At 39.8% G+C, this 25,137-nt stretch overlaps 3 protein-coding genes across 4 annotated transcripts in view; 1 reads left to right on the plus strand and 2 right to left on the minus strand.

Moving 5' to 3' along the window:
* LOC136438782 (medium-chain acyl-CoA ligase ACSF2, mitochondrial-like) lies at positions 1–18,145 on the plus strand. Its single transcript, XM_066433724.1, has 18 exons — positions 1–389; positions 2,153–2,281; positions 6,153–6,215; positions 6,934–7,064; positions 7,517–7,564; positions 8,200–8,317; positions 9,137–9,232; positions 10,163–10,302; positions 10,668–10,765; positions 11,054–11,130; positions 11,554–11,658; positions 12,058–12,206; positions 12,878–12,932; positions 13,389–13,478; positions 14,261–14,313; positions 15,891–15,951; positions 16,238–16,309; positions 16,739–18,145. Exons 1-18 carry the CDS (start codon positions 231–233, stop codon positions 16,802–16,804), a joined length of 1,710 nt encoding a protein of 569 aa, XP_066289821.1. The 5' UTR covers positions 1–230; the 3' UTR covers positions 16,805–18,145.
* Positions 17,670–21,108, minus strand: LOC136438783 (galactose-3-O-sulfotransferase 2-like). The gene has a single exon (XM_066433725.1). It carries the CDS (start codon positions 20,290–20,292, stop codon positions 19,003–19,005), a length of 1,290 nt encoding a protein of 429 aa, XP_066289822.1. The 5' UTR covers positions 20,293–21,108; the 3' UTR covers positions 17,670–19,002.
* LOC136438784 (putative methyltransferase DDB_G0268948) overlaps positions 20,102–25,137 on the minus strand; it is an 11,467-nt gene continuing 6,431 nt past the window's right edge. For both annotated transcript variants that reach the window (XM_066433726.1, XM_066433728.1), the window contains exons 6-9: positions 24,558–24,655; positions 24,007–24,144; positions 21,452–23,791; positions 20,102–20,209 (exon numbers count right to left, since the gene is read on the minus strand). In XM_066433726.1, the coding sequence (XP_066289823.1) occupies positions 23,692–23,791; positions 24,007–24,144; positions 24,558–24,655 (336 nt within the window). In that variant the 3' untranslated portion in view covers positions 20,102–20,209; positions 21,452–23,691. The remainder of the gene's footprint in view (positions 20,210–21,451; positions 23,792–24,006; positions 24,145–24,557; positions 24,656–25,137) is intronic.

Here is a 25,137-nt window from a genome sequence, read left to right on the forward strand (position 1 = left end):
ACTCTGCTATCTCGGAAATAAGTGAAAAAGTGCAACTTGTTTTCTTTCCTGTATAGAATTCTTCCTATGGTGCGAAGACTATGCACAAAGGTCAAATTCTAGTTCTATACCCAAAACACAAAACTGTTGCGTCACAAACGTGTGCACAATGTGGGTCAATGATCAACCTTTGACCGACCTTTAAGTTTTAAGAGCACAGAGAGATCAGTCTTGCTCGGCTACTAACTTAGATGGACACGAGTTACTACCACCGCCCGGCTGATCAGCCGTTCCTGGACGACACGTTCGGTCAGCTGCTGGACAAGGCGGCTGCCCGCTGGCCGGACAGAGAGGCCTACGTCTTCCGTCCTGGCGGAAGGAGAGTCACCTTTGCCGAGCTGAAGGAACAGGTAGGTCTGGTAACACTACGGAGATTGCCGCATTAACCCTCATCCGACCGTTTAGACCCCAGGCGGGTATCTATGTGTGCCATATCAACATTTTTCTTCGGAGAAAAAACTCCTTCCATGAGTTTGTTTGTCAACATGTCCTAACGTTACAATGTCTGAGAAATATTTACAGAGATTGGCCCATTTAAGGACTTATACTAAGTTTGCGTGATGTCCGCTGTGGTCCATTGTATTGTTTATTACGTAAAATGAAAGAAATTCCTCTCCAATGACATGAATTTGTTATCATTATTATTGTAAAAGTAAGTTATTGTTGTGTAGAAAATTTAGATGCCGACTTTTTTTGACAAAATATATCAATTTAGTGTGAACTGTGGATTTTCCAAAAGCCCGACCTTGAACCATACATCAAACGGTTTGTAAAGCCTCCCCCTCCCCATTTTTTTACACTCGAGAGAATAAAACGTTTGCGCATGCTTTAAACTGTGATTAAAGAAGAATTTCATGCAGTGGATAATATGCGGTGACAGTGACGACATTGCCAGACAAATGTACTGTTGTGCCCTGGTTGTTACTTCCGCAGAGAAGAATACGTTTCTTTCATAGCTTTGTATGTATGTATGTATGTATGTATGTATGTATATATGTATGTATGTATGTATGTATGTATGTATGTATGTATGTATGTATGTATGTATGTATGTATATTTGTAGTTGAACAGGATAACTCATGAAGCTATAGATCGATTGTCTTGAAATTTGCGATGTGCCCAGGTCTTGTCTAATGAAAGAAATAATCATATTTTTGGGCCCTGGTTATTGTCATGTAGAACAGTAGAAGTGAGCATTTTAAGTATATATGATGTATGATAGTGTGACTAATCATATTGCTAGCCATCAAACGTATGTCGTTATTGAACATTTATATTGGTAGTGTGAGTAGACTTGTAGACTGTAGTAACAATTTAAATCACTTGCAGCAATCTCTGCCGTAATTCACGAAACCTTAGACTTCAGAAAGGAGCAACGATTGTAAATATACATGTTTACATTTGGGACTTCACCGTCTTTGAAAGTGACGTAAAATGGGGGTTCCGTGTTCGATCGCGAAGACGCTCCTCGATCACGTTAAAGTAGAATGACTAGCAATCCCTCTCCGTTAAACACATACCCTGCTACTGAAACAACAAGGAAACGTGCTACCCAATGTGCCAGGGTCAATGTGCTAGGCACCACCAGGGTCTGAACGACCGAACGAACGAATATTCTACGCCATATGATTAGAAAGTGCTGACGATGTGTGTCCAGAATATTTGGCTTGCGACATACTTTAACTTTGTTATCGCCTTGTCACAGTTAGGCAAACAGTCATGTGGCTAAGGCAGGTGACTCGTGTACATATTTACTGTAGACCATTACTGTGGTCATTTCATCATTCAGTCATATAGACCAACGACTGGTTGGCACTATGTAATAACCAAGCAGGTGCAACTGACGAAATGACACATTTGTTTGGTTGTTTGTCTGTTTATTTGTTTCTTTATCAAGATCTCTAAGTTAGCGTTTAATTCCAACAGATTTCACACTATTCTTCCTGGGGTTAGCTTACACATTTGATACATCAGATATAATGAGTCCGCTTTATGGAGATCGTAATAAACCAAACCAAACCAAACACATGTAATACATTCTAATGTTTTAAATGTGTTTACAGTTTAAATGTATAATTTAGATATATTTGCACTTCATTTTCCTCCCGCTAGGTGGACCAACTTGCAGCCGGGCTATTGGCCTTGGGTACCAACAGAGGGGACAGGATAGGCTGGGTAGTCGACAACAGACTGGAATGGGTCCTGTTGTACTTTGCCGTGGCGAAAGTGGGAGCCATTTCGGTATGTCATGACCTGATATGCCTGTAATTCTTGATTTAATAACTGTAACTTAATTTTAGCTGATTTAACGGTCACTAGTCAACAGCTAAAATTTCATCATCGCAAATATTTGATCACTAATATTTGAGACAGTAACGTTTGCTCCCACCGTTAAAATCAAGTGCATGGCCTACTCCATTTTCCCCCAACCGCTATATTTTCCTGCCGCTATATTAAAGGGATTTACTTTACAATGCACACATTAAATGGAGTAATTTTCTGGCTAATACATCAGTTATGACAAACTCCGAATGGACTTTACTTGATCTCTTTGCTACATCTACATATTATGACCCGTCAAATCAAATAGGCATACATTGGATTTAGATTTTCTGGTGTGTGGTCTTGCCTTATCAAGTAGCTCAACAACTACATAAAACAGTAACACAAACAGACAGAGACGGACCAAAACAATAGCTCTATTTCGACGAAGGTAACAGTTCCTCTGGCTCCGCTCACGAAAAGAGTCCGATCCAGAAGATAATTTGGCGTGTGTTGAAGTTAATCATACATTCCTTTTCATCGAATCCACCTGATATAAAACGAATTTGAGATGAAAGCTTGTGTATTACTCACTCACATAAGTACTCTATCACTCAATACCTCTACACTTGCTGATTAATCATGATGAATATGCATAACGTTACAACTTCGTGCAGTAAAATGTATCACATTCCATAATATAATGAATGAAAGACCTTTATTGTGCATTCATGCCCCGAGGGGCTAGGTACAGGTCGTCTAACTTAACACATGGAACATACAAGGATATAAATACAACAATACAAGCTGTAAACATATAGAGTAGACAAACGTGTTATTAAATTAAGCTAGTCCAGTAGTGTCGACTTCTTCTCGCTTCTTTGTACATGTGTAAATGTATGAACAGACAGTATTTCTTATATAAGGATTATCTAAGCGTAATAAAAATATGAATTTGTCTGTTGTATTTAGATGTTCGAAATATGGGAATTTTTCTTTGATAAAGTTAAAAAGTACACTTCTTTCGCTATCGTATAATTTACAATCTAGGACGAAATGTTGCTCATCTTCTACTTGATTTAAATTACAATATTGACAAAGTCTATGTTGTAGAGGCGTGCGGTTGTGCCTTCCTGTTTCGACATGTAATCTGTGGCAGCTAACCCTGAGTTTAGTAGTGGCCACTCTGTGTTTGATGTTGCTAATGGATAAATACTCTTCTTCTTTATACAATGTTTTAAACAGACGGTAAGTTCGGAGTTTGTTGCTGTAAGATTTATCTCTGTTATCGTTGTGGATTTCGGAGGAGAATGATTGAGTATAGATGTCTTTTAATCGTTGCCTTATGGAGTTGATGATAAGTGACAAATTTGTTCCTAAGGATACTTGTGCACTCCAAACGAAGGCATAACCGCATTCCTCTAGCATGCTACGGACACCGGACGCCCAGCATTTTGTGCCATTGGCTTCTAATTGAAGTTGGCATAACAGGGCGTCGGCTTGTAAGCTGTCAGCTGGTACGTTGTGGCGCATCCTAAGAAAGAATTTAATGGCGTTTAGGGAGGCCTCTAAGTAAAGGGGGTACCTCCCTAGTTCTGCCCGTACTGCAAGGTTGCAAGCTGTTCTTGGAAGATTGAGTGCGTATTTGCAAAATTTTAAGTGTATGGACTCAATAGGACAAAACTTTGAGCTTTTAAATGACCCCCATATCTCAGACCCGTATAGTAGAACGGGTTTAACACATGTGTCGAAGAGTTTGTTTTTAACTGTTAATGAAGCATCAGCGTTGTCTAGTGATTGTCTGATACTGAACAAAGATTTTAGTCCCTTGCTGGATAACTGTTTGTTATTGACCTTGAACGTACCAGCCGCGCTTACAACTATACCTAAGTAACAGTAAGACATTACAATTTCTATGACATTATCATTGAACATAAAGAAACAATTTTTTGGTAATCGACCTCCTTTAGAGAAGACTATTACTTTGGTCTTTTTTAAATTCACCTTCAGATTCCAGTATAAACAATATTTTTCTAATCTATCCAGACATGATTGCAAGCCTTGTTGGGACTCGGAAAATAATACTAAATCATCCGCGTACAGAAGACATGGAACTTTCATGTTGTGAAGTACAGGAGAATTGCAACAAGCATGATCAAATTCATCTGTTATGTCGCTGATAAATAAATTAAACAAAGTTGGAGACAGATTACAGCCTTGACGAACCCCACAGTTAGTTAAAAACGTGTCAGTGAGACCGCGATCGGTTCTAATGCAATTTGTGGTTTTTGAATACATGTTTTTTATGGTCGTTAAGAACTTTCCTCCTATTCCAAGGTTGTTTAATTTGAACAGTAGACCAGCTCGCCAAACGGAGTCGAAAGCTTTGCTGAAATCTACAAAACATGCATAAATTCGAGCATTTTTACTGAGGTATTTGCTGACTAAAGTGGTTAAAACAAATAGATTATCAGATGTCCTATAACTCTTTCTAAAACCGGCCTGTTGAGGTTTGAAAAGGCTGTTCTGTTCCGCATAATTCACAAGACGGTTGTTCAAAATAGAGGTGAATAATTTCCCCAAACAGCTAATAATAGAAATTCCCCGGTAATTGTCAGGGAGTGATGTGTCGCCAGATTTATGTATGGGAACGATATGACTGAGAGACCATTCGTCGGGGAAGTAACCGTTTTGTAAGCATGAGTTGAATAAGTGGAGTAATGGTTTCTGTAGGATTGGTTTACCGCATTTTAACATTTCGTTTGTTATCATGTCGCTGCTACTGGATTTGTTATTTTTTAGGTTTGAAATCGCTGAGTTTAGTTCCTCAGATGTTATCGGAGAGTCTAGTGTCGAGTCTTCTGCAGGTATAAGGGGGGATGCGGGGTGTGATTGGACGTGTGGGAGTACAGTTTCAGAAACGTTAATAGCATCAGTTGAAGATTTGTCTAATGTACTAAAATGTCGCAACCATGCCTCATTTGATATTTGACAACTATGTTCCGATTTGTCAGGTTTAAGCTTCTTAACTAACTTCCAAAAGGCACTGGGGTCTTTTTCCCTGAGGGAAGAAAGTTTGTCCATGATATGTTGATGGAATTCCCTCTTTTTCTTTTTTAAAAGTTTTCTGTACTCTTTCTTTCTTTTAAAGAATGCCCCTCGCACATTTGGATTCGACGGGTTTTTCTCAAGTAAAGAAGCTAAGTTTTTGAGTTCTCTTTTCATTTCTATACAGGTTTTATCATACCATTTCTTATTTCGAGCCTTTTGTTTGCGATTTTTGTTAATTCTTACACCTAATGAAGTAAACCCGACGTCCCTAAGTAATGAGCTAAAGTCAGAAACATAGTTTTCAATTTCATTATTTGTGTTTTCACTTTCCTTTACAGAGAGAGAGCGTAGTCTGTCCTTTATATGAGGTTGGCTGAGGGATTGGAGAAATATCTGAGCTGAATTTTCATTCCAGTGAAATCGTTTTGGAAGCGATTTTGTGTTTTTATTAACCCTTTTGTTTTTTTGGATGAATGGTTTCGTGCGAATCACTACCGATAACATGTTGTGATCGGAAAAAATAGTTAATGGATTAACGCGAAATAGAGAAATATGTTGAAATAATGACTGACTAGCAATTACATAATCTACAGTACTACTACCATTTGGCTGGTGACAAGTAAAATTGCCTTTTAAATCACCAACTACTCTTCCGTTTAGAATCCTTATATTCGCTTGAATACACAAGTCAGCAAGAAATCTACCGAACCTGTTTGGAGGGGATTTGTCCATGAATTGTCTATCCTGATTGAAATTTGGGGAGTTGTTTGAATAATATATCATGTTTATCGTGTCACAGGTACCGCTGGAAAATGACATGTTTGATTGTACTTCAGAGGTTGCTCTCTACATGATCAACAAGGTACAAATGTTCTTCTACGTATACTGTTTTCACATATATAGATAGTTTGCTTCCGGCATATTAGCACGGCATTGCATGATAATCGAAATCGCAAGTTAACTACGCATTACCAGTATCAGAATACTGCTAATACGTAGTTAACTTGTGATTTCATTTTATTTCATTCATGCCCTCGCTGTTGTAGCGTTCCAAGTTGTGCCAAACCTAAAGTATTGTCATCTGTACATGTGTACGTACGTATACATAGCTGTAGTGCGAAGTAGCCTCCGTTGCAGACTCCTTCCGGCTGTTTTCTTTTTCAAGTTACAGTTTAACCATTACATTTTTTTCTTATTGCTTATTTCAACAATAAGAAGAAATGGAATAGTAAAACTGTAACTTGAAAAAGAAAACAGCCGGAAGGAGTCTGCAACGGAGGCTAAGTGCGAAGTACTCAAAGATGACAACCTTGAAAATCCTGTACTTTGAAATTGGTAAAACTTGTAGATAATCTTTTAATCTTTTCATATCAAAATATCTGATAAATCCTCAGACAAAGTACTTTCCTCACTCTTTAAAGTTCTTCACATGCAGATATAGATGTAATTGGCCAACCTGTTTACGTTTAAATGTGGACCTTTACCTAAATCCTTGTACATTGTACTACTAAGGCTTGTTTTTATTTAGGTACACAGTCCTTCTCAACTAGCATGACTATAATACATTGACTGTGTTTTAGGTGAAGTTGAAGACGTTAGTGCTGCTAGACAGTGACGAAGATGATGTGTACTATACGAACCCCCTGCTGTCCATGATAGAGATCGCACCAGAGCTGGAGACATGTCAGCCCGACCAACTCAAGAACCCAAAGTACTATCTTCATCTTCTTTAAATACAAGAACCTGATCCTGCGCTCAAAATTGTAGTAAAACTATTTATACATAAGACACCCTTCAGACTGACCCCTTGTAACGAACACTAACTTTTTTATTCTATATGATTACGTTTTCATAATTATTTTATCGTCGTAGTACTACGCCTAGAGTGATTTTAGATTTGCTGCGTACTACAGAGTGCTTTTAGATTCGTAGCTGTTTTGATAATCCAATGTGCATGTAATTCAGCCGTTAGGCTGCCATATGCTTCTTTGTGCAATAAACCGAACCCCGAAAAAGTTTTTGGTTACAACTATTTCAGACGTGGGCTGATTTTATAGTTAGGCCGCACTGACTTGATCACATGGATAACATAGCATAACTATCAGGTACTAAAGGTATCAAGTTGCACGTCTTGAATGTTGTCCCCTGACCTCTGTACCGCAGGATACCCTTCCTAGAGACTGTGATTGCGATTACCGAAAGGAAATACAGGTATGTCGATACGCTTATAATTGGTCGAAATTTGCTTTCTCAATATTTTAGTTTTTGTCACAAGTTTGCCATCAAGGCCTATATATTTATTTGAAAGCCATTGACTCAGAGCAATTTAGTTTCCTTTTAGTTCTCGGTCTTGCCTTTTACTTTTGTCTAATTTGGAAAATATAAAGTAAAAATTGTGAATCAACGCCAAATTTTGCAACCAACAGTTGAAGAAATGCTTTCCTCGTTGTTGCAATTTTTAGTTGCTAATTGGGAGAACCCGTTTCAATACGGCGCCTGCGTTTTTTTAAAAAGGCCGCTAGGGGGGCCTACATGACTTACTCTTCCTCGTAAGAGCTATTTGCCACTCAAAAATCATGACCATAGCATGTCCAGAACACGAGATATCAAAACCGGATGCTCCGCTGCAGTACCATAGCAAGTCGCCAGGGGCCTAAAATCTAATCATTTCGAGGTCTCAAGAGGACCTACCTACATACCAAATATGAACACAATCAAACCATCCAGGCATTCTTGAGTTATCGTGTTTACACACACACACACAGACAGACACACAGACGAACGCTGACGAAAACATAAGCATCTCGGCGATGGTAATGACACAATCATATCTTTCTTGGTTTCAGCGGCTGCTACATGTTTGAAGACGTCCAAAAGATGGGTGGGATTAAGGAGTATAGAAGGCTGGAAAGCATGCAAGCAGAGCTCAGTTCCAAAGACCCCGGTTTCCTCTTCTCTACCTCAGTGAGTAGAAGACATTATATATTTTTTTGGCGACGCATTAAGGACGGGGCCGTTAGTATAGTACTGCGTTCGGCTTTGCAAATATTCTAGGAATTCCACGAACGCATTCCCTAGGGAATTGTTTTGCTACACCTGGTTAACGGTAGCTCTAGAAGCACATTCAATCAATCATCCGCAGGCATCAGGGCAGATGCATGGCGGCTGCAGACATCTCCCTCCAGGGTGTTCTGTTTTCCGCCAGAACTCTCCAGTCAGTTCTGCTGACTCCCAAAGTGTCCAGAAGCACATTATAACGCCAAAAATAATTACTCAAGCAACTGGATACGATTGTGAAACCAAAATCTTATCCAGTTGCTTGAGTAATTATTTTTGGCGTATCTTATTACCTGGATGTCTAACCTTCATCAACGTATCAAGCACATTATAAGCTCGAATGTTCGAATATGTTGTTCGTCTCATAAGAAGGAGTGTTTTCCTGTACTTCTCTTTTTCCCGCTTTGATAGCTTTAGATGTATGATTCCAAATTGATAATGGTTTTATGTCTGAAAATGTATCTCTTTGAGTATCAAACACAATTCTCTACAGAATGAATTCGATTTGCACCCTATACATAACTTCGATGGGAATATACAGTTCTTTTATCAAAGTACGTTGAATTTCGAAGCGCTTCGTTTTTTTACTTTAGTGCAATGTAATTTTGTCATTCCCTTTTTTTTGCGAAAAGTTAATCTTTGTCTATTTTTGAATACTGTTTTCTATTAATTAGACACCATCCAGCTGCTGAGGTAAAGGAATAACACTCGAACTTTCGGTCACAGGGTAGCACAGGAACGCCAAAGTTCGTCCAACACTCTTCCTACGCCCTTGTGAATTCCTGTGGGGAATTCTTTAGAATGACCGGCATAGACAAACAGGTAAGCGTTGTTACCTCTGTGAAAAAAAGGTGTTGTTCTGTGTGTTTGTTTGTCTGTCTGTGTCTATCTGTCTCTTGTTTCGTGTTTCCAGATATTTGAGGTCATAACTCAAGTGGATTGATTGTGATGATATTCGGTATGGTGGTAACGTTAGCTATGACAATGGTCAAGGTCGACTTTTGTCCCCCTTGGTGGCTTTCCTTGGTACTGCAGCAGAACTTCCGGTTTTTGTATCTTTCGTCCTGGACATGGTATGGTTTTGATATGGCAGATACGAGGGGACGTCAGTATAAAACGACTTTTGTACTATAGCAGATCCATTTTGTATGAAATGAGATGAAATTTGGCACAAATGTAATGGAACATCTATTCTCAAGACTGAAGTATCTCAATGTGTTGTGAAGATTTTCACCAGCGACTGAGTTGCTTTCAAAATGACCACACACATGGAAGCTTGTCGGGGGCAAACAGCAGTAAAAGGGATGTTCAATTAGAAGTAAATTATGACCCCCTTTCAAATATTGTAGGAGACAGAAACTGTTTTGGTCCCCCTACCAGCTTGTTCTCGCTGTGATAACGTGATATAAAAATCTAACACTAAAAAATAATTCTTAGAAAGAAGTTACTTTGTAGTTTAATGCTCGTTTAATGTTGAGAAATAAGACTGCGAAATGGTGGAGTTACGTCATTTCTCTATAGAAACCATGATTAATTAGGTTTCTGCTTTTCCTCGTCATGCATCTCAAATATGGGATGTAATTTCTATAAAACAAGCGTTGATATGATATGTGTTACTCTCATATTTATTTCCTGTATTTCTCTATAGAAAATTTCTTACAAAATGACTTGGCAAGCATCCCTAACCCTCAAACATGGCGGACGCTAAATTACGTCACGGTCACGTGATCTAACAGTCTCTGTTTTTTTCAGGCCAGGTGCCTTTTTCCCTTCGCTGCCGCAAGTGGCTTCTGGGATGTGCACCAGCCTATAGTATTCGGCAACACGATGGTTTTTCCCAGTCCCGGGCAGGCGACAGTCATCGATGTGCTATCCGCCATTCAGGATGAGAGGTACTGGGTGACATTTGTTTACTTTTCTGCTAAATGAAGACATTAGGAATGAGTGAATGAAAAACAATTTGTTTTTGTTTGTTTGTTTGTTTGTTTGTTTGTTTTGTCACTATCGTGAATACTGATATCGGAAGGCGCAACCGTAACTTTCTTCTGGATTCCCGTATTTTCTACATTCCAATGGAATGTCGTTTGTAGCACTCTGAGACTATGAGGTTCTCCCTCCTAACATTTATTGGAGATGAGAATCCTTAGAGATATCGAGTACTGTAACGCACTACTTTATACCCGAACTATGACGGCGGTCGCGGATGAATATTGTGTTCTGCGACCTTGAACGGATTCAAAACATTTCCCATCCGCAGATGTGGCGCCGTGGCGGCCCTGCTGTTCATCAAACAGTTCTACGACCTCTTGCATCATCCGCAACTGAATGACTACGATCTATCGTCTTTGGAGATGAGTATGTACTTTTACTTACTTTAACGTATCTTATTTTACCCTCTAGCTCTGTATTGCAAGTATATATAAGGAGGTTCGTGGTATGCATGGAAAAAGGGGGAAAACCTATAATTCTGTTCTTACGTAGCTTGTACTTACAGTAGAGAATTGGCGTGCTATGTCCTTAGACTCACTCATACAAGACAAAGACATTTGTATCTTTTAGGATAGCCCGCAAGACCACATTTTTAATTTGATTATTGTATGTCTAATCTTCGGAATTTTGCGTGTCCTTTATTTTGTATCTCAGTTCACGTTGGAGGTAATGTTGTACACGAGAGTTTGGTTCAACTGTCGGCGCAGCTTCTCCCAAACGTGAAAATCTTGGTAAGAAAAGAAGTATTATACACTTAATACACCTAGCCTGTTGCGTTTACTTGTCATATTTCACAGTTAACTAAAGCTTCTATGAATGGCACACTTTTTTTCCAACTTTGGTAAATTAGTGAAGATGCAGTTTGTCACTTGCTCACTTGGTAGTCAGTGATTCAAGTGTATTTTTAGCAATAAAAGTATCTTTATGATATTTATAATGATATCAGACGAGCCGTAGCGAAGCTGCACTACCACTAGCTACTTGAAAATCATCATGCTTCACGTCAATTGAGGATAGCTGCTTTACTTTACTTGATAATATCTGATTCTTTTTAACATGGTGACGTCTCAATCATTGTTTACTTGCAATTAAGCTATGGACATGAACTTGCAATAAAGTTACTATTATCTTTATATGAATTATGTACCATACAGAACCTCTATGGCATGACTGAGGTGGTATGTGTGTCAACTGTCACCCCAGACATGACGCTAGAAGCCGCCAGCACGACAGTGGGTAAAATATTTCCTGAAATTGAGGTGGGTGAAACGTGATTCTTATTCCTGTTAAAAAGACAAAAGACAGGAAAAATTCCCGCTAAATTGTAACGCCAACTCTGATAGTTCCACCTGGTACCCTACTAATGCTACGGTCCCATCTACAATCCGGGGCCCGGCCGGGCTGTTTCTGAAAACGAAAAATGAAAAATGCATATCGAGAAAATACAAAATACATGGTTAGGAGTCATTTTTTTACGTTTTGTGTCTTTTTTGGTCTTTTATATCATAGTTGTCGTTCACGCAAGCTGTCGGATTGGGAATGGGACCGTAGCATAAGATTGGCACATTGAAAAAATATGGCCTTTACCATTGACACTGCGCATGAATCTACGAGTGGACTTATTCACCTCACTTCCTCTCCTTTCTTTGTAAGAAAAGGTTAAACTAGTGGACAAAACTGGAGACACTGTGCCACTCGGGCAGGACGGAGAGGTGTGGGTCAAAGGTTACTCCGTGTTCCAGGGTTACTGTGGCGACGAGGACACTAACAAAAACATACTGACTGATGACGGGTGGTGCAATACAGGGTATTTTTTATTTATTTTGCCTTCTTACATTAGCCCAGTCACGATTGCGACTACGCATGTGCAGTGTCAAATGTAGAGGGCCCCTTAGACGCTGTGCGTTGTTATGCAAATATAGACAATGTCGATACGAGAACTGTTTACAAGCCAGTGGCCTTCACCTTTGAAACTGCACATGCGTAGTCGCAACCGTGAATGGGAATAAACCAGATGCTTTAATGAATGCAACTGGACCCGCGACACGCAGTTGCGACCGAGCGAGTTGACAGTGAGCTCAACGGATTTCATCTATAAATAACGAATCTTCCCACACTTTGTGTCTATTGTTGTCTTTTTAGTAATAGTTGTACGTTTTGCATGATTCCCATTATAAAGTCAAGGGTAACGCAAATCCAATTTAGGACGCTGACAGGTCACCAACGTATCGCGCGCCGGTAGCCTGACGAATCGCGCTCCTAGTGGCCAGCCGGTCCTGTAACCTGTACAGGCTAGCGCGCCGGGATCCGGTGAGATTGGGGCTTTATTACAATGGTCACAGTCTATCTAACTGCTTCTAACATCTATAATAATCAAACCATCATATGTGATACCGCATATACGCGAGTCGTTTAAGTACATTTGAATATCATCAATTTATATTAATTAGGCCTTAATGTTGGTTGCGCACATCTCAGGGATATCGGTAGACTTGGTGAAGATGGCTTACTGATGATCGTCGGGAGATCGAAGGTGGGTCAGACTTGTTTGCGTATTTCATATGTGTATTTTTTAAGTACATAATTGCTGCATATCAAGCTGTACAACATTATTGTTAAGACGTGAACTCTTCTGACTGAATACTAGTACGATTAGAAAAAATAGAGAATGAATATTGTCAAGATTAACTCGGCTATATGACAATGGGACACCGCATAAAATTAGCTATTTACACACATGCGGTATGTTTCTTCACCTTTACTTAAAAAAGGAATGGTTAAAGATCGGTTTGTTGTACATGTTAACTGTAGATGTAGACCATTCAAGCTCACTTGATTCTGTGCTCTGACTCTTTCGTTTTTCCTTCCGAATATTATGTACCTTTATTCAGACTCGACAGCACCGAACAATTAATACTATGATTTTCGGACTATACAATTGCTTTTAATCAGTCTATTAACATGTCGGATATTCCATAATTTTTTGCAGGATGTGATTATGAAGGATGATGAAAATGTCTATCCGGTGTTGCTTGAACGCGTCTTTCATGAGATTTGTGACAAAGTCAAAATCGTCAAGGTGAGTGTCCATAGAACAGCCTCTGATACAAAACCTCTCGCTATCATAGGCTGGTTGTAGCCTCCGATGCAGACTCCTCCCGGCTGTTTTCCTTTTCAAGTTATTGTTTTTATACTATGACATTTTTTTTCTTATTGCTGGCCTTCCCGGCCAACAACAAGAAAAAAATGTAATAATAAAACTGAAACTTGAAAATGAAAACAGCCGGAAGGAGTCTGCAACGGGGGCTAGGCTGATTGGGTCTTCTCTCTGAAAGCTTGTATCCGTTCATCTCAATGCCAGGAGACTGATTCAGAAATTCCAACAGATTTCTTTGAATTCATTAGTATGGAAAATATTCCAAATAGCTGCTCAGAATTCTCTGTCACTATACGCTCGTCTCATTTAAATGTACACATTTTGTAACTTCCGTTATATTATTATTACCATTTGAAGTAAGACGTTCCTGACATTAAAATATGCCACATATAAGGTACCAAACTGTCGTTTTTATGACGACTTAAAACTTTTCTGGCTTTTAAAAACGACAGTTTGGCACCTCATATGTGGCATATCTTAATGTCAGAAATGTCTTACTTCAAACGGTAACGGAAGTTACAAAATGTGTACATTTAAATGAGAACGAGCGAATATGGAAACCATTAATCACCAAGGTAGCAGCCAGTTCTCAGTCTGACAATAGTTTGTCAATGGTAGAGCATAAATCAATAGAGGTATATCGTACTTATAACTTAGTTGTTGAATGTTAGTTTTAAAATGCATGTTATTGGCTGTCTATACAGGCTATCGGAGTACCCCACGAAGCTCTTGTTGAAGAGATCTGCATGTGTATCATGTAAGTACCCTGTCAATGTCTTTCTACACTGAAATCGTGCATAGTACGTAAGAACTAGAGTTCCACGAACACATTATCTTCGCCAAATAATCGAGGCTTATTATGGAGAGTGACTAATATCTACACGCTTATCACCCCCTGCCGATTTGATCATACACCATGCCGTTTGACAGTTATGATGGGTGGCGGGGTTGGCGGCGAATGAGTTCAGTCTAGATAGGGTTAAAATCATTTGGTGGTACAGGACTAGTATATGTATCTAGTGTGCTGATATATGTTATAACTGCTCATGAAAAAATATGTAAGAAAAATGCATTTAAACTGCAAAGAATTTCATCAGATTGGTAAATTACTGAAAAACAAAGTTCTTCACATCTAAGGAGTGAAACCATATAATAGACGACGTGGCGATGGCCGTCTGTCACCATCCTTAGGGCGATACTGACCGGTTCACCTCGCACTACAGCTAGGTGTTGCTGCTAACAATGCAGTCCCAAACGTAGATTGGTCAGTTCGCTCAGGGGTTCCTGAATGACAGCCCCTGTTGCTCCTGGGCTCATTAGTCAACGTGTCCATCAGTCACCGATCGCTATGGTTTCCGTCTACTCCTCACAACTGAACTGGTTCGAAACAGTTACTCAAACGTCTCAGAGGGAAGGGATCTTTCGTAAAGGCACAGCGGTGTCTCATTAGCAGTTCGGACACTATTGGATGTTTGTTTTATTTGTTTGTTTGTTTTATTTATTCGCACATAAAAGCAACAAAAAAAATAATCAATTAATGAAAGTACAAAAGAATGTGCAGGAGGAGGAAAGAAGCCTGCAAGGCTTATAGAAGCCCTCCTCCTTTTAACTTAACAAATGTCGATTACAAGAGTGATATGATAAATAACGAAACAAAGGTATAATAGATGATGAAATAAACATAATGAACAACTATAAAAAAATCGATTACTGATAATATAATACAGGTCAAACGTAAGAAATTATTATTAACGAAAACCAGAAATATAAAAGAACAATAGTATCGTTCTCAAAATGTAAACAAAAGGACGATCAAGGATGTCGTGGGGTCTCTAAATGACTGCCAAGGTTGCCCCTGGTCTCTATGCCATCATTCACCCTCCTTTATGGGCATTCCGGGGCATTCCGGTGTAAAAGGGGCATTCCGGTAGAAAGGCAGACCGCATCATTCTATGATCGTTTCCATCTACTCATGACAACTGAACTGGTTCGAAATAATCACACAAAGGTCACCGAGAGATAGCCTTCGTTGCAGACTCCCTCCGGATTTTTCTTTATATTTTTTTTACTGCTGGCCGAGAAGTCCTTCTCGGTCAGCAAGAAGGTGAATGTAATTAGAAAACGGTAACTTTGAATTAAAAAAAAACAAAAAACTGGAGGGAGTCTACAACGGAAGCGAGCTGAGAGAAGTGCTTTTTCAATGATCTTTAATGAGGGCTCAGTGGTGTCTCATTAGCAGTTCAGATAATGTCATAGATGAAAATGTGGATTTTGTTCATCATTTGTATCCTATTGTAATAAAGAAGTGTTCTTTTGTTCTCATTTACGCTACAGCTTGAAGGATGGTGAAACTGCCACAGAGGAAGAGATGCGAAAGAAGGCCTCAAACTTTGGGGTGAGCACAGTACTAGTAGCCTCCTTTGTTCAAAATTCCACTAAGCTTCATTGGGTGTCAGTCAACTGTTATTTCTTCTATGAGGTCCTGTTTGTAATTTCAACTGTACCTTGAGGTACAAGTGAGGTACAAGTGAGGTACAAGTGAGGTACATGTAACGCTACATTCCGTGCACAAATTCACTTTAAAACTTACAGATTTATGATGTTTGTGTTACTGTATGCATGATCATGTACAATCTTTTTATACAATTTTTTCTAATCGATATAATTTTCATCCTTAACAGTTGACAGGAGCGTTTGTACCAGGATACTACCTTTTCATGGATGACTTTCCCATGACAAAAAGTGAACGCAAGGTACTATTAGGTTATGACTTACAAGCTATTTTCACTCTAAAATGGGGAATTAGACAATGTAAGAGTAGAATTTTTCAGCTTGAACCATGAATAGATAAATAGATACTACAAAAATATCATCATCTTTCTCTTCTTAAGTTCAATACATATTCCGAAACACCTTCGAATTATCTTTTGTCTTATTTTTGAACTTTTATGTTTGCTTTATCCTTTACAAAGGCTACACAGACTTTCCACCTTGTTTAGCTTGATATGCTCAGCTCATGCTTAACAGCCACCCGGGTTTGAATATTTGGAATCATCCTATGCCGTGTTCTGTTACATCTAGTTTGATTGTGGTTACAATACTGACTACTTACTGTACTCCATTTTCAAAATTAGATCCATTCTACCACGGTCTCTCCTCACTGTTTCTATATTTTCTTTCAGATTGATGTAAAAGCACTTAAGAAGATAGCCATAAGAGAACTGGACTTGCCAACAGAGGAAACGTGAACCCCGCCAGTAGCAGTGTGATCATCGGAACTAGTATGATCATCGGAAGTAGAGATTCACAAAATGGACAAGTCTAAAAACAGACAAAGGTTCACCGTATTGCTCTCTTGCTGCTTCATCCTCACATTGTGACATGTGCGATTTTTTTACTATTTTTTAGAAGAAACCTCCTTGAAATTGAACAAGAACGATGCAGATATCGCCTGTTACTTGAAAATATACGAGTAAAATTGGACTGATGGTTGATAAAATGTATAATATATCATTTGAAGCGACATATGAGTAAGATTGGATTTTAAGCATTATGGTTGATGAAATGTATAATATATTATTTGAAGTGTAAGATCTTCAATATCATTGCTGGTTTTACAGACACAATCACAAAACGATCTTAATATATTAAGTTTTCGTTATCAAAGAGCAGACATTCTCTAAAGACGTGTCATACAAGCCATGCCCTGTGTATAGTAACGTATATCAGTTGTAAAACCGATCTTTTGAAAAAAGTATTGAAACGTAACTTTGGTGGACCATATCTCCATATATCACCTTATGTTATTGTATTATATGTCAATTGGAAGCCATTATCATCGTTTACAATAATACCTCATGTCATGTTATTGATTTATCTGAGACGAGCAAAGGGGCTGTAAGATCAGTCATGCAGTTCATCGCACAAAAGTGTAATCGTTCGGAATGAGATATCATTTCATACAAGGCAATAGATAAAGTTTTCAATAATATGAGACACATTGCTAATCTATGAAAAAGAATGGACTTGTTACGTTCAAGGGTGGTTATACCGGCTACACAGATACAGGTGCAGATATCAATCAACAGTAGGCTTATTTGGCGGTTGAAAAAACAACAGCCAACATGCAACCAGAAAACAGTACATGGTAATCCAAGAAGCACGCTCCTACGGAGGCTATACGAAGCCCAGCAAGGGCCCAAATCAGCAGTCCTACAACACCACCACCACCCCTAACACATATGCAACCCCCCACCCCACACGCAAGGGTTTGGCTTCAACTCTGCTCGAATAAACCCTTGCCAAAGGCAAACACAGACATTTTCAATCTACTTATGTCCTGCCCCGACACCATATCTAAGTACCTAGGCCAATACATTTGTTGCGCTTTACAAAAGAGAGAATGTATTGTAACAGACAGAAGCGTGTAACGCACATTAAATCGGTACGCCATTTACGTTCATATTCTTGTAGTTATAGTTTTCCAGAATAGAATACATGTAGACTAGTTAAGTACTCATTGTATTGATTGCCTTGTCATTGTTGCCATACATTGTGCAATGTACAATCGTCGAGCAATAAAGTTCATTCATTCAATCATTCATACTCCGCCCTTGTCTGTCATACGGATTGAAATAACTGGCTCAACCCTTAATCTGCTCATTAACAAGCCCAATATCAACACACATCTACAGTTATAACATTATCTACTTAAAGTGCTAGTTTTATGTACCTTACACTGATTTGCAAATAAATATTTACAAAGGCTACCTACAATACGTACGACATTCGAGTCTTTGTCTAGATTGATTAACACAATAACTAAGAGCGTCTACTTCTAGATTATCTGACGCAATAACCAACAGTGCCAGAATAACGTACATAATGACCACGGTGTTGAGATTAACACAGAAGGAGATTAGATAGCATGATAACCATGATAATACAAACTCTGCACACTAGCTTAATACGCGGATCTTATAGTAGGCAATATACTGCCTCTTATCCAAACACTATGATATGATATGATATGACATGACATGACAGGATATGATATGATATGATATGATACGAAACGATACGATACGATGCAACACGACACGACATGACATGATATGATATGATACGATACGATATGATATGATGCTAAGTCAAGATAATGAGTGTCTAAGTCAAAATTAACTTACACAATAACTGACAGACTTGGAGACTAGATTGATTTAAACAATGACCGCTACTTCATAAGTCTTGATAAATTAACAGGATAACCGAGAGTGTTTCAGTCTAGATTCATCTACACAATAACGGATAGTGTCCATATTGATTATGACTAAAACAAAATGTGCCCATACGAAGTAACACAATAACCAAGAGTGTCTAAGTGATATTTTCACCAATTCTAGACTTTCAAAACGCTATCCATTGATTCTCATTACAGATCGTGTTCCTACGTTATGTGAAAGACATTTGAAAGAACAGTTTGATCCAGAACCTTCGGGTGGTTGTATTGTATGGCGCTTCTTACTGTATCTGATCCGTTTTGCGGCATCAGCTTGTGTTTCTTTTTTAAGACATATTCCCAGTCCTGCCACTCCATTTTCAGCTTTAAGCACAGGTACGGATCAATCTTAAACTCATCGTGCCAAGCTGTTCTAGGAATTATCAACTCTCCGGCTGTGTCATTAACTTTCCACATACGAACTATTGTAGATTTTTGTTTCTTTTTTCGTCCTTTCTTGCCTCTACCAGTGACCAATCGTTTCTCAACTCGCATGATTGCCTTGGTACAGTATCCAGTGGTTGACTGAAGGACGTTTTCAAAATGGCGGACTTCTAGGTGAAAATCGTTGTCTTCATTTTGAATGTTCTGCCAAAGCGTTGCGTTAAAGTAATCATACAACTGATAATCTACATTGCTCCACTGACGATGATTCTTAACTAGGCTTGCAGAGTTTGTTGTGCTTTTGTTTTTATATTTCCGCAGGTTTTTTGGCTCGACGTTATACAGAATATCTTTTAACTTCCAGCACATCATGCGTCTCAGCAAAACAAGTGATTCGTGGAAATATTCTAATATAAGAACCAAATCAATTTCTCGCGACATCTTTTGAACAAACTCTTCGACAAATGATTGGTCATCAAAAAGTCCTGGAGGGAATCCTAGGTCATACGCCATGAAATTCTTAGAATGGGTGAAAGGAAGTTTAGAACGAGTGACGTGAGGAATTTGAAATCTTTTTGGATCTTTAAGAAAGGACGCAACAGGGTCCGCTCCTGTCAACCCGCGGAACCTTCTCGCAAGGCCATACCAGTTGAACGTAGATCTTAGCTGAGCTAGCGGGTGTCTAAGTATAGCGATGTAAACAGTATCGGAAGGCATGATATGATCTAACAACTTCCTATGATAAACCGCGTGATCAACTAGCACGTTAAATGTACCATCTGTCGATGGAATGAAGTCTTCTCGCTTGAAGAAGTTGGGCCAGCCGACGTCACTCTTCACGTTCATAGGCAGGACGAAAGTCAGGTTGTGTTCGTACCCGAAGCGTTGGAAGATGCAGGTTGCTGTCGTTCCCCCTGCTTTGTGAACCTTCACGAACATGAAGTTTCGCTTGACGTCGCAGATTTCTTCACCATGTTTGCCGGAAAATCTCCTGATAATGCATTTTACAGAAAAACGGTTTAAGATTATTTTTTGATGTGGTACACAATGGACAGAATATTTGCTATTATTCATGGTTTTTACTGATATCACGAGTTACTTGGACAAATGATGTTTTACTCTTTTTTTTAATCAATTCGTAAGAGCCTGATGTTGCCATCGATTTACGAAGAAAGGCGGCTCAATTGTTACTGTAGCATTTCTTCACCCTAGGTCAGAAATATCAATGCTCGAGACAAGTATTGACTTCACAGACCCATTAGGAGAAGCAGGAGTTACGAAGGCTGCTCGGGAAATTCCCTACCCCATGTATAGGCCGGAATGTTTTTGGTCCACTCACACCGGGGCATGCCCCTGCTCTTTTTCGAAAGATGTGGTGGGTTCTTTTTACGTGCTCAAGGTGTGACTCTCCTCGGGACCTCCATTTAACGTCCTATCCGAGGGACGTCCCTAACCCTAGAAGAGCTAGGTACATCAACTTCGGGGCGCAAGTTCGGACATGTCTCTGGGCACAACCTGGGATTAGAACTCGGGTCCCATTGTTTGACAGCCGCGCGCTCTACACTTGCGCCACACGACGCCACAATGATGTATATCAGTTATTTCACTTGGACAAAGGAGGCTATCTTCATCAGAAGATATACACTTGTCGGGATACCCCCGGAACGGAGACGAGGGGGATGTAGACTCAGTCACGCGGTTGGTACGCAGCGCCACCAGGCGGCAAAGAGCAGGAATGCACATTCAGCCTCCGAGGAATGTAGCTTTGGAGTTACTAAAACGTCGTTGAGGTAGAACTCTTAGGCCATGTTGATTTGATTACATGGATGGCATCCTCCGGGGACCCCAAAATTAATGCGAGCGTGTGAATAAAAAAAGTTTGGCGAAAAAAAAGTTGAATTCATTTTAAAATCTACGTGGTCAGGAAGGATGAACAAAAACTAAACATAAAGAGTGTGGTAACGTTATACCAAACTATAGATTCTTCATTCTTCTTCTTCCTTGACTTTGGCATTCTACAACAATTTTATCCGTTTTTCATGATTTTTTTGGGCAATTTACAGCATATATTTTCTCATTTTGCAGCTGCCTTTTAGGATTTACAGTATGGCAGACTTTTTGGGGGGAAACGGACGAAAATTTATGCACGCGTGGATGTCATCTTTATAGACTGTGTATTGATAACCTTATATATCTATGATCTACCAACCAGCTACTTAAGGGGACAAGTTACCTGTTGGGCATCTTGTGACGAGGCGTTCTGTGTTGGCTATCCTCATATAAGTCTGTGAAAATGTAACCGATCCCTACGTAGACGAGAAAAACCAATAGGGCACAGCCACAAAACGTCATCGTTTTCCACGTCGTGCATGCCATCATGTCTTCAACATCGACGATTCTGTGTCAAGCAAACAGGTATTAGATAATTGTTGCAAGAGTAACTAAAACAATTTTCCTACGTGGCCCCTTGGGACACCCTACGCCTATAGCTAGCGGGCTATTTTTGGACACGGCTGGGCCCCATGGTGACTTTAACTCGGACTTAAATTTACGTTAAAATCAACCCGGCACCCGGTAACAAATAGACACGGTGAGCTAACACTGAGAGGTACCCCCCGGTACCCGGCAGTCCACCGGGACAAATTTGTGGCTTCGGGGCCCGGCCGGTACAACACCCCATGCGGGCACCAGCGCAAACGTGGCCGTAACATTTTCGGGGTTTACTCCTGCCATCGGGTGGCGGGACACAATCCAAACACAGCTTTCTCGCATTATGAATGTTAAACATGGACAGACATATTCTTCTCTCTCTAACTCTGTCTTTTTGCATTGTTTGGCGAAGCATGAAAATGTTGTCAGAAAGACTAGGCCAAGTTCAACTTGTTCAGAGTCTCTTAGAATATTTTCCTATCTATTCTTTTTCAATAGGTGATAAATTAAAAGGCACTGGAAAGCGAGAATTGCTTAAACGGTAAGGACTTGATAGTTTTAAAGAAGTTCTCCAGGTCGCCGTTGGACCGAGTAAGCGAAGCATAAGGAGACTTTGTACTCACCCAATTTTGTCCTCACCTTTCAGTCACAAGAGCAACGAAATGCGCGCGATGAAACCAACAAAGTCTATCTACCACTGTTTAGTTCACCACAGTAACACATCAAACGGCTCTACCTGACTTATCTAAACAGCCTTGTGAGACAAATAGCAGTGGACAAACTCAAGTCAACCGTACACATTCACGCCATTCTTCAGAAAAGACGCTGTACGTAGCCGCATAGTTCTCGTTTATAACTTTGTTGTTTCTAATAAGCTGCGCCTGGGCGAGAGATCACTGGTCCACCGGTACCAGAAGAACTGGTCAGATGACATTTTTGTATCAACCAGCGCTTCAGCCGGGGTGACTATGTCAACAACCTTAATCTTCGGCTGAAGTTGTTGATCGTCAGACGTTCGCCGCGAGTTTTAATCAAATTGACCTCAATGCCGACCCTGTTGCATTGGATGAAGATTAAACCCGGCATCACACTGTCAACGACATTTATCATAATTTGCTGATCGCTAGCCTGATTTTAATCGCGCTTCTAGTCAGCCGCCCGTAACCGCCAGCCGCCTAGGGGGGGACAGAAACCCCCGGACAGCTGGAGTGTGCGTTATACAGACTAGTTGATCGCCAGACAACAACAATATGTTTACTTCTGTGAAGGTAAACATAACTATATACACACACGCTAGAAACATTGTTTTCGACATCGGACCTAGATTTCCTAAGTACGCCCCATTTTTGTGGGGGGGGGGGGGCTTGTTTCAAGTCCTAAGTATGGGTTTCAATGGGATGATTGTCAAAGATCAAAGTCTATTTTTGACCCAAAGCAAGTGGAAAATATAGTTAACGTTACTAAGGCTATACGTTGACAAACAAGTATCCAGAAACACATTGCAAACTATAATTTTTAAGCCCAACCCAAGATTTCTCCAGAGAGCCCCAGTTGAAGTTTGTCCAATGTTTATTCGCTATATGACATGATACACCTGGCTGTAATTAATAATTAATAATATGTAATTAATTTAAAGGGTACTTGGGGGTTATCAGAATGTTGATGCAGAATAATGTAACTGCTGCCTAGTCTAGTTCAAGGTCAAGTTGCCAATACAATTACGTTCATGGATTCAGAACAATGTTATTAGCAGAACCAGAACACTCTCCTCTGGGGTTTACTATGCCTCTAAGAAAAGGTGAATATTATGAGACGTAGATAATCAGGTTCTCATTTACATATATTACGCTACAAATGGAAATGCTACAATAATATATAAACAACTTGTATTGTTTACTTATTTTGGTGCAGAAGATACTCAACTGATATAATTTATGCGAATGAATACCTTATTTGCATAATAAATGACAAGAATTCATAAGACGACACTCTAAAATGTTGATGTCATTTGGCGAAGGTATAAAGTCGTAGAACTCTAGTTTTCTACTGTTCTGGCTTCCTGGACATGAGTAGGAAGACAGGGAACGAAGCGCGGAAGATCAATTCTTCGGCCGGCTTCGTCGTCTTTGCGGAGTCATATAACCTGTAAAACGATAAAAGAAATACTTTGAGCCAATTCTCATTATCCGTCGCTACATGGACCACGTATGCAACGTTATACATGTAGGTGTAAGGCAGTGTCCATCCAACGGGAACACGCGAGGGTACACTTGTGCCCCGTATAGCAAGGTTGCGTTTGTTACACATACAGACGTCGACTAACACTTATAGGCTAGGAAGACTGAGGTCACACTATACCTCTGCTGCAGGGATTGTAGTAAGGCACCCTGATCTTCAGGGTGGCGCCTGCAGTACTCCTGGTACCCTGACCAAGTAGACAGATAGCCGATAAATTCTGGCAAGGTGTAGTCCACTTTGATAGACATGGAGTAGTCCCTGCAACCATAGTGACACATAGTTTGACGGGAAATAATCTTGAAGTGTGGAATCCGGAAACACAGAAGTAGTGCAATATCTCTACAACAATCACATTTTGAGATATCTCTCACTCACTCATCTTTATCTCTAGATGTCCGAATATGCTGGACCTATGACTCACTGAAGTGAAAATAGCCGCATCCGCCTCCATGTTGGTGTCTCCATATGACGTTAGGTGTAAACGCTCTATACAGTTATATTCAATGCTTGTCTCCCTACCTATCTGTTCAGAGAGGTGGATTGGCTAGGTGGGTACGTCACCACTTTCTTCTCTAACGGACTGGTCGTGGCTGCCAGTAACAATATTCTCCGAGCTGAAAAACTAGCACCCTATATAGAACTGTCGCTCACAGGCACCATCATGTACGTACCTTTCAGTGTCTTCATAGGGCATTGGTAGGTCTCGATAGTCATTGTCGATGAACTGTTGTCCCTTGTTCCAGCAGCCCTGAAGGGAACCCTTGTAGAACTGAGAACAAAATTAACAATGAACGAATAAGGGAGAACACTTGCAGGAGACGGGTAAGTAAGTACTTAATTATCCAAAGCGTACCTTTTCGTACTTTGTACTCAGGTATCCTAGGACAATGAACTTTTATATTCATAACCTCCACAAAAATACAGGTAACGCTAGATTACCTGTATTCATCTCGTTGTTTGGTAAAAGCCAATTGACATCAATCTGGCAAAATCATATTCGCAGCAGCATTATTAGTTGCATAACTCAAGATGGCCTGAATGGATTGTCTTGATATTTGGTACGTTGGTATGTCTTGATATAGATGAGACCTGAAAATGGTTGGATTTTGTACTCTCCAAGCAGAGGATGGGTTCCGGCAGGTTTTTGACGTGTTTTAGGCGTTTTTGTCGGCCTTTCTACTTTTTCATTTTTTTTTTCTCTATAAACCCAACCTCTGCCGGCAACTGACCTCGGGGCGGGGCAAACCTATT

Source organism: Branchiostoma lanceolatum, chromosome 7, assembly GCF_035083965.1.
Source record: "Branchiostoma lanceolatum isolate klBraLanc5 chromosome 7, klBraLanc5.hap2, whole genome shotgun sequence".
In the NCBI taxonomy this organism is placed as follows: Eukaryota; Metazoa; Chordata; class Leptocardii; order Amphioxiformes; family Branchiostomatidae; genus Branchiostoma; species Branchiostoma lanceolatum.

Bases quoted from the DNA above. Each gene is read 5' to 3' on its own strand.
- LOC136438782 (XM_066433724.1), top strand. From the start codon at position 231: ATGGACACGAGTTACTACCACCGCCCGGCTGATCAGCCGTTCCTGGAC. The intron at 7,565-8,199 runs GTATGTCGATAC...TCTTGGTTTCAG, and splicing joins ATTACCGAAAGGAAATACAG to CGGCTGCTACATGTTTGAAG. The intron at 9,233-10,162 runs GTAAGCGTTGTT...TGTTTTTTTCAG, and splicing joins TGACCGGCATAGACAAACAG to GCCAGGTGCCTTTTTCCCTT.
- LOC136438783 (XM_066433725.1), bottom strand. From the start codon at position 20,292: ATGAATAATAGCAAATATTCTGTCCATTGTGTACCACATCAAAAAATA.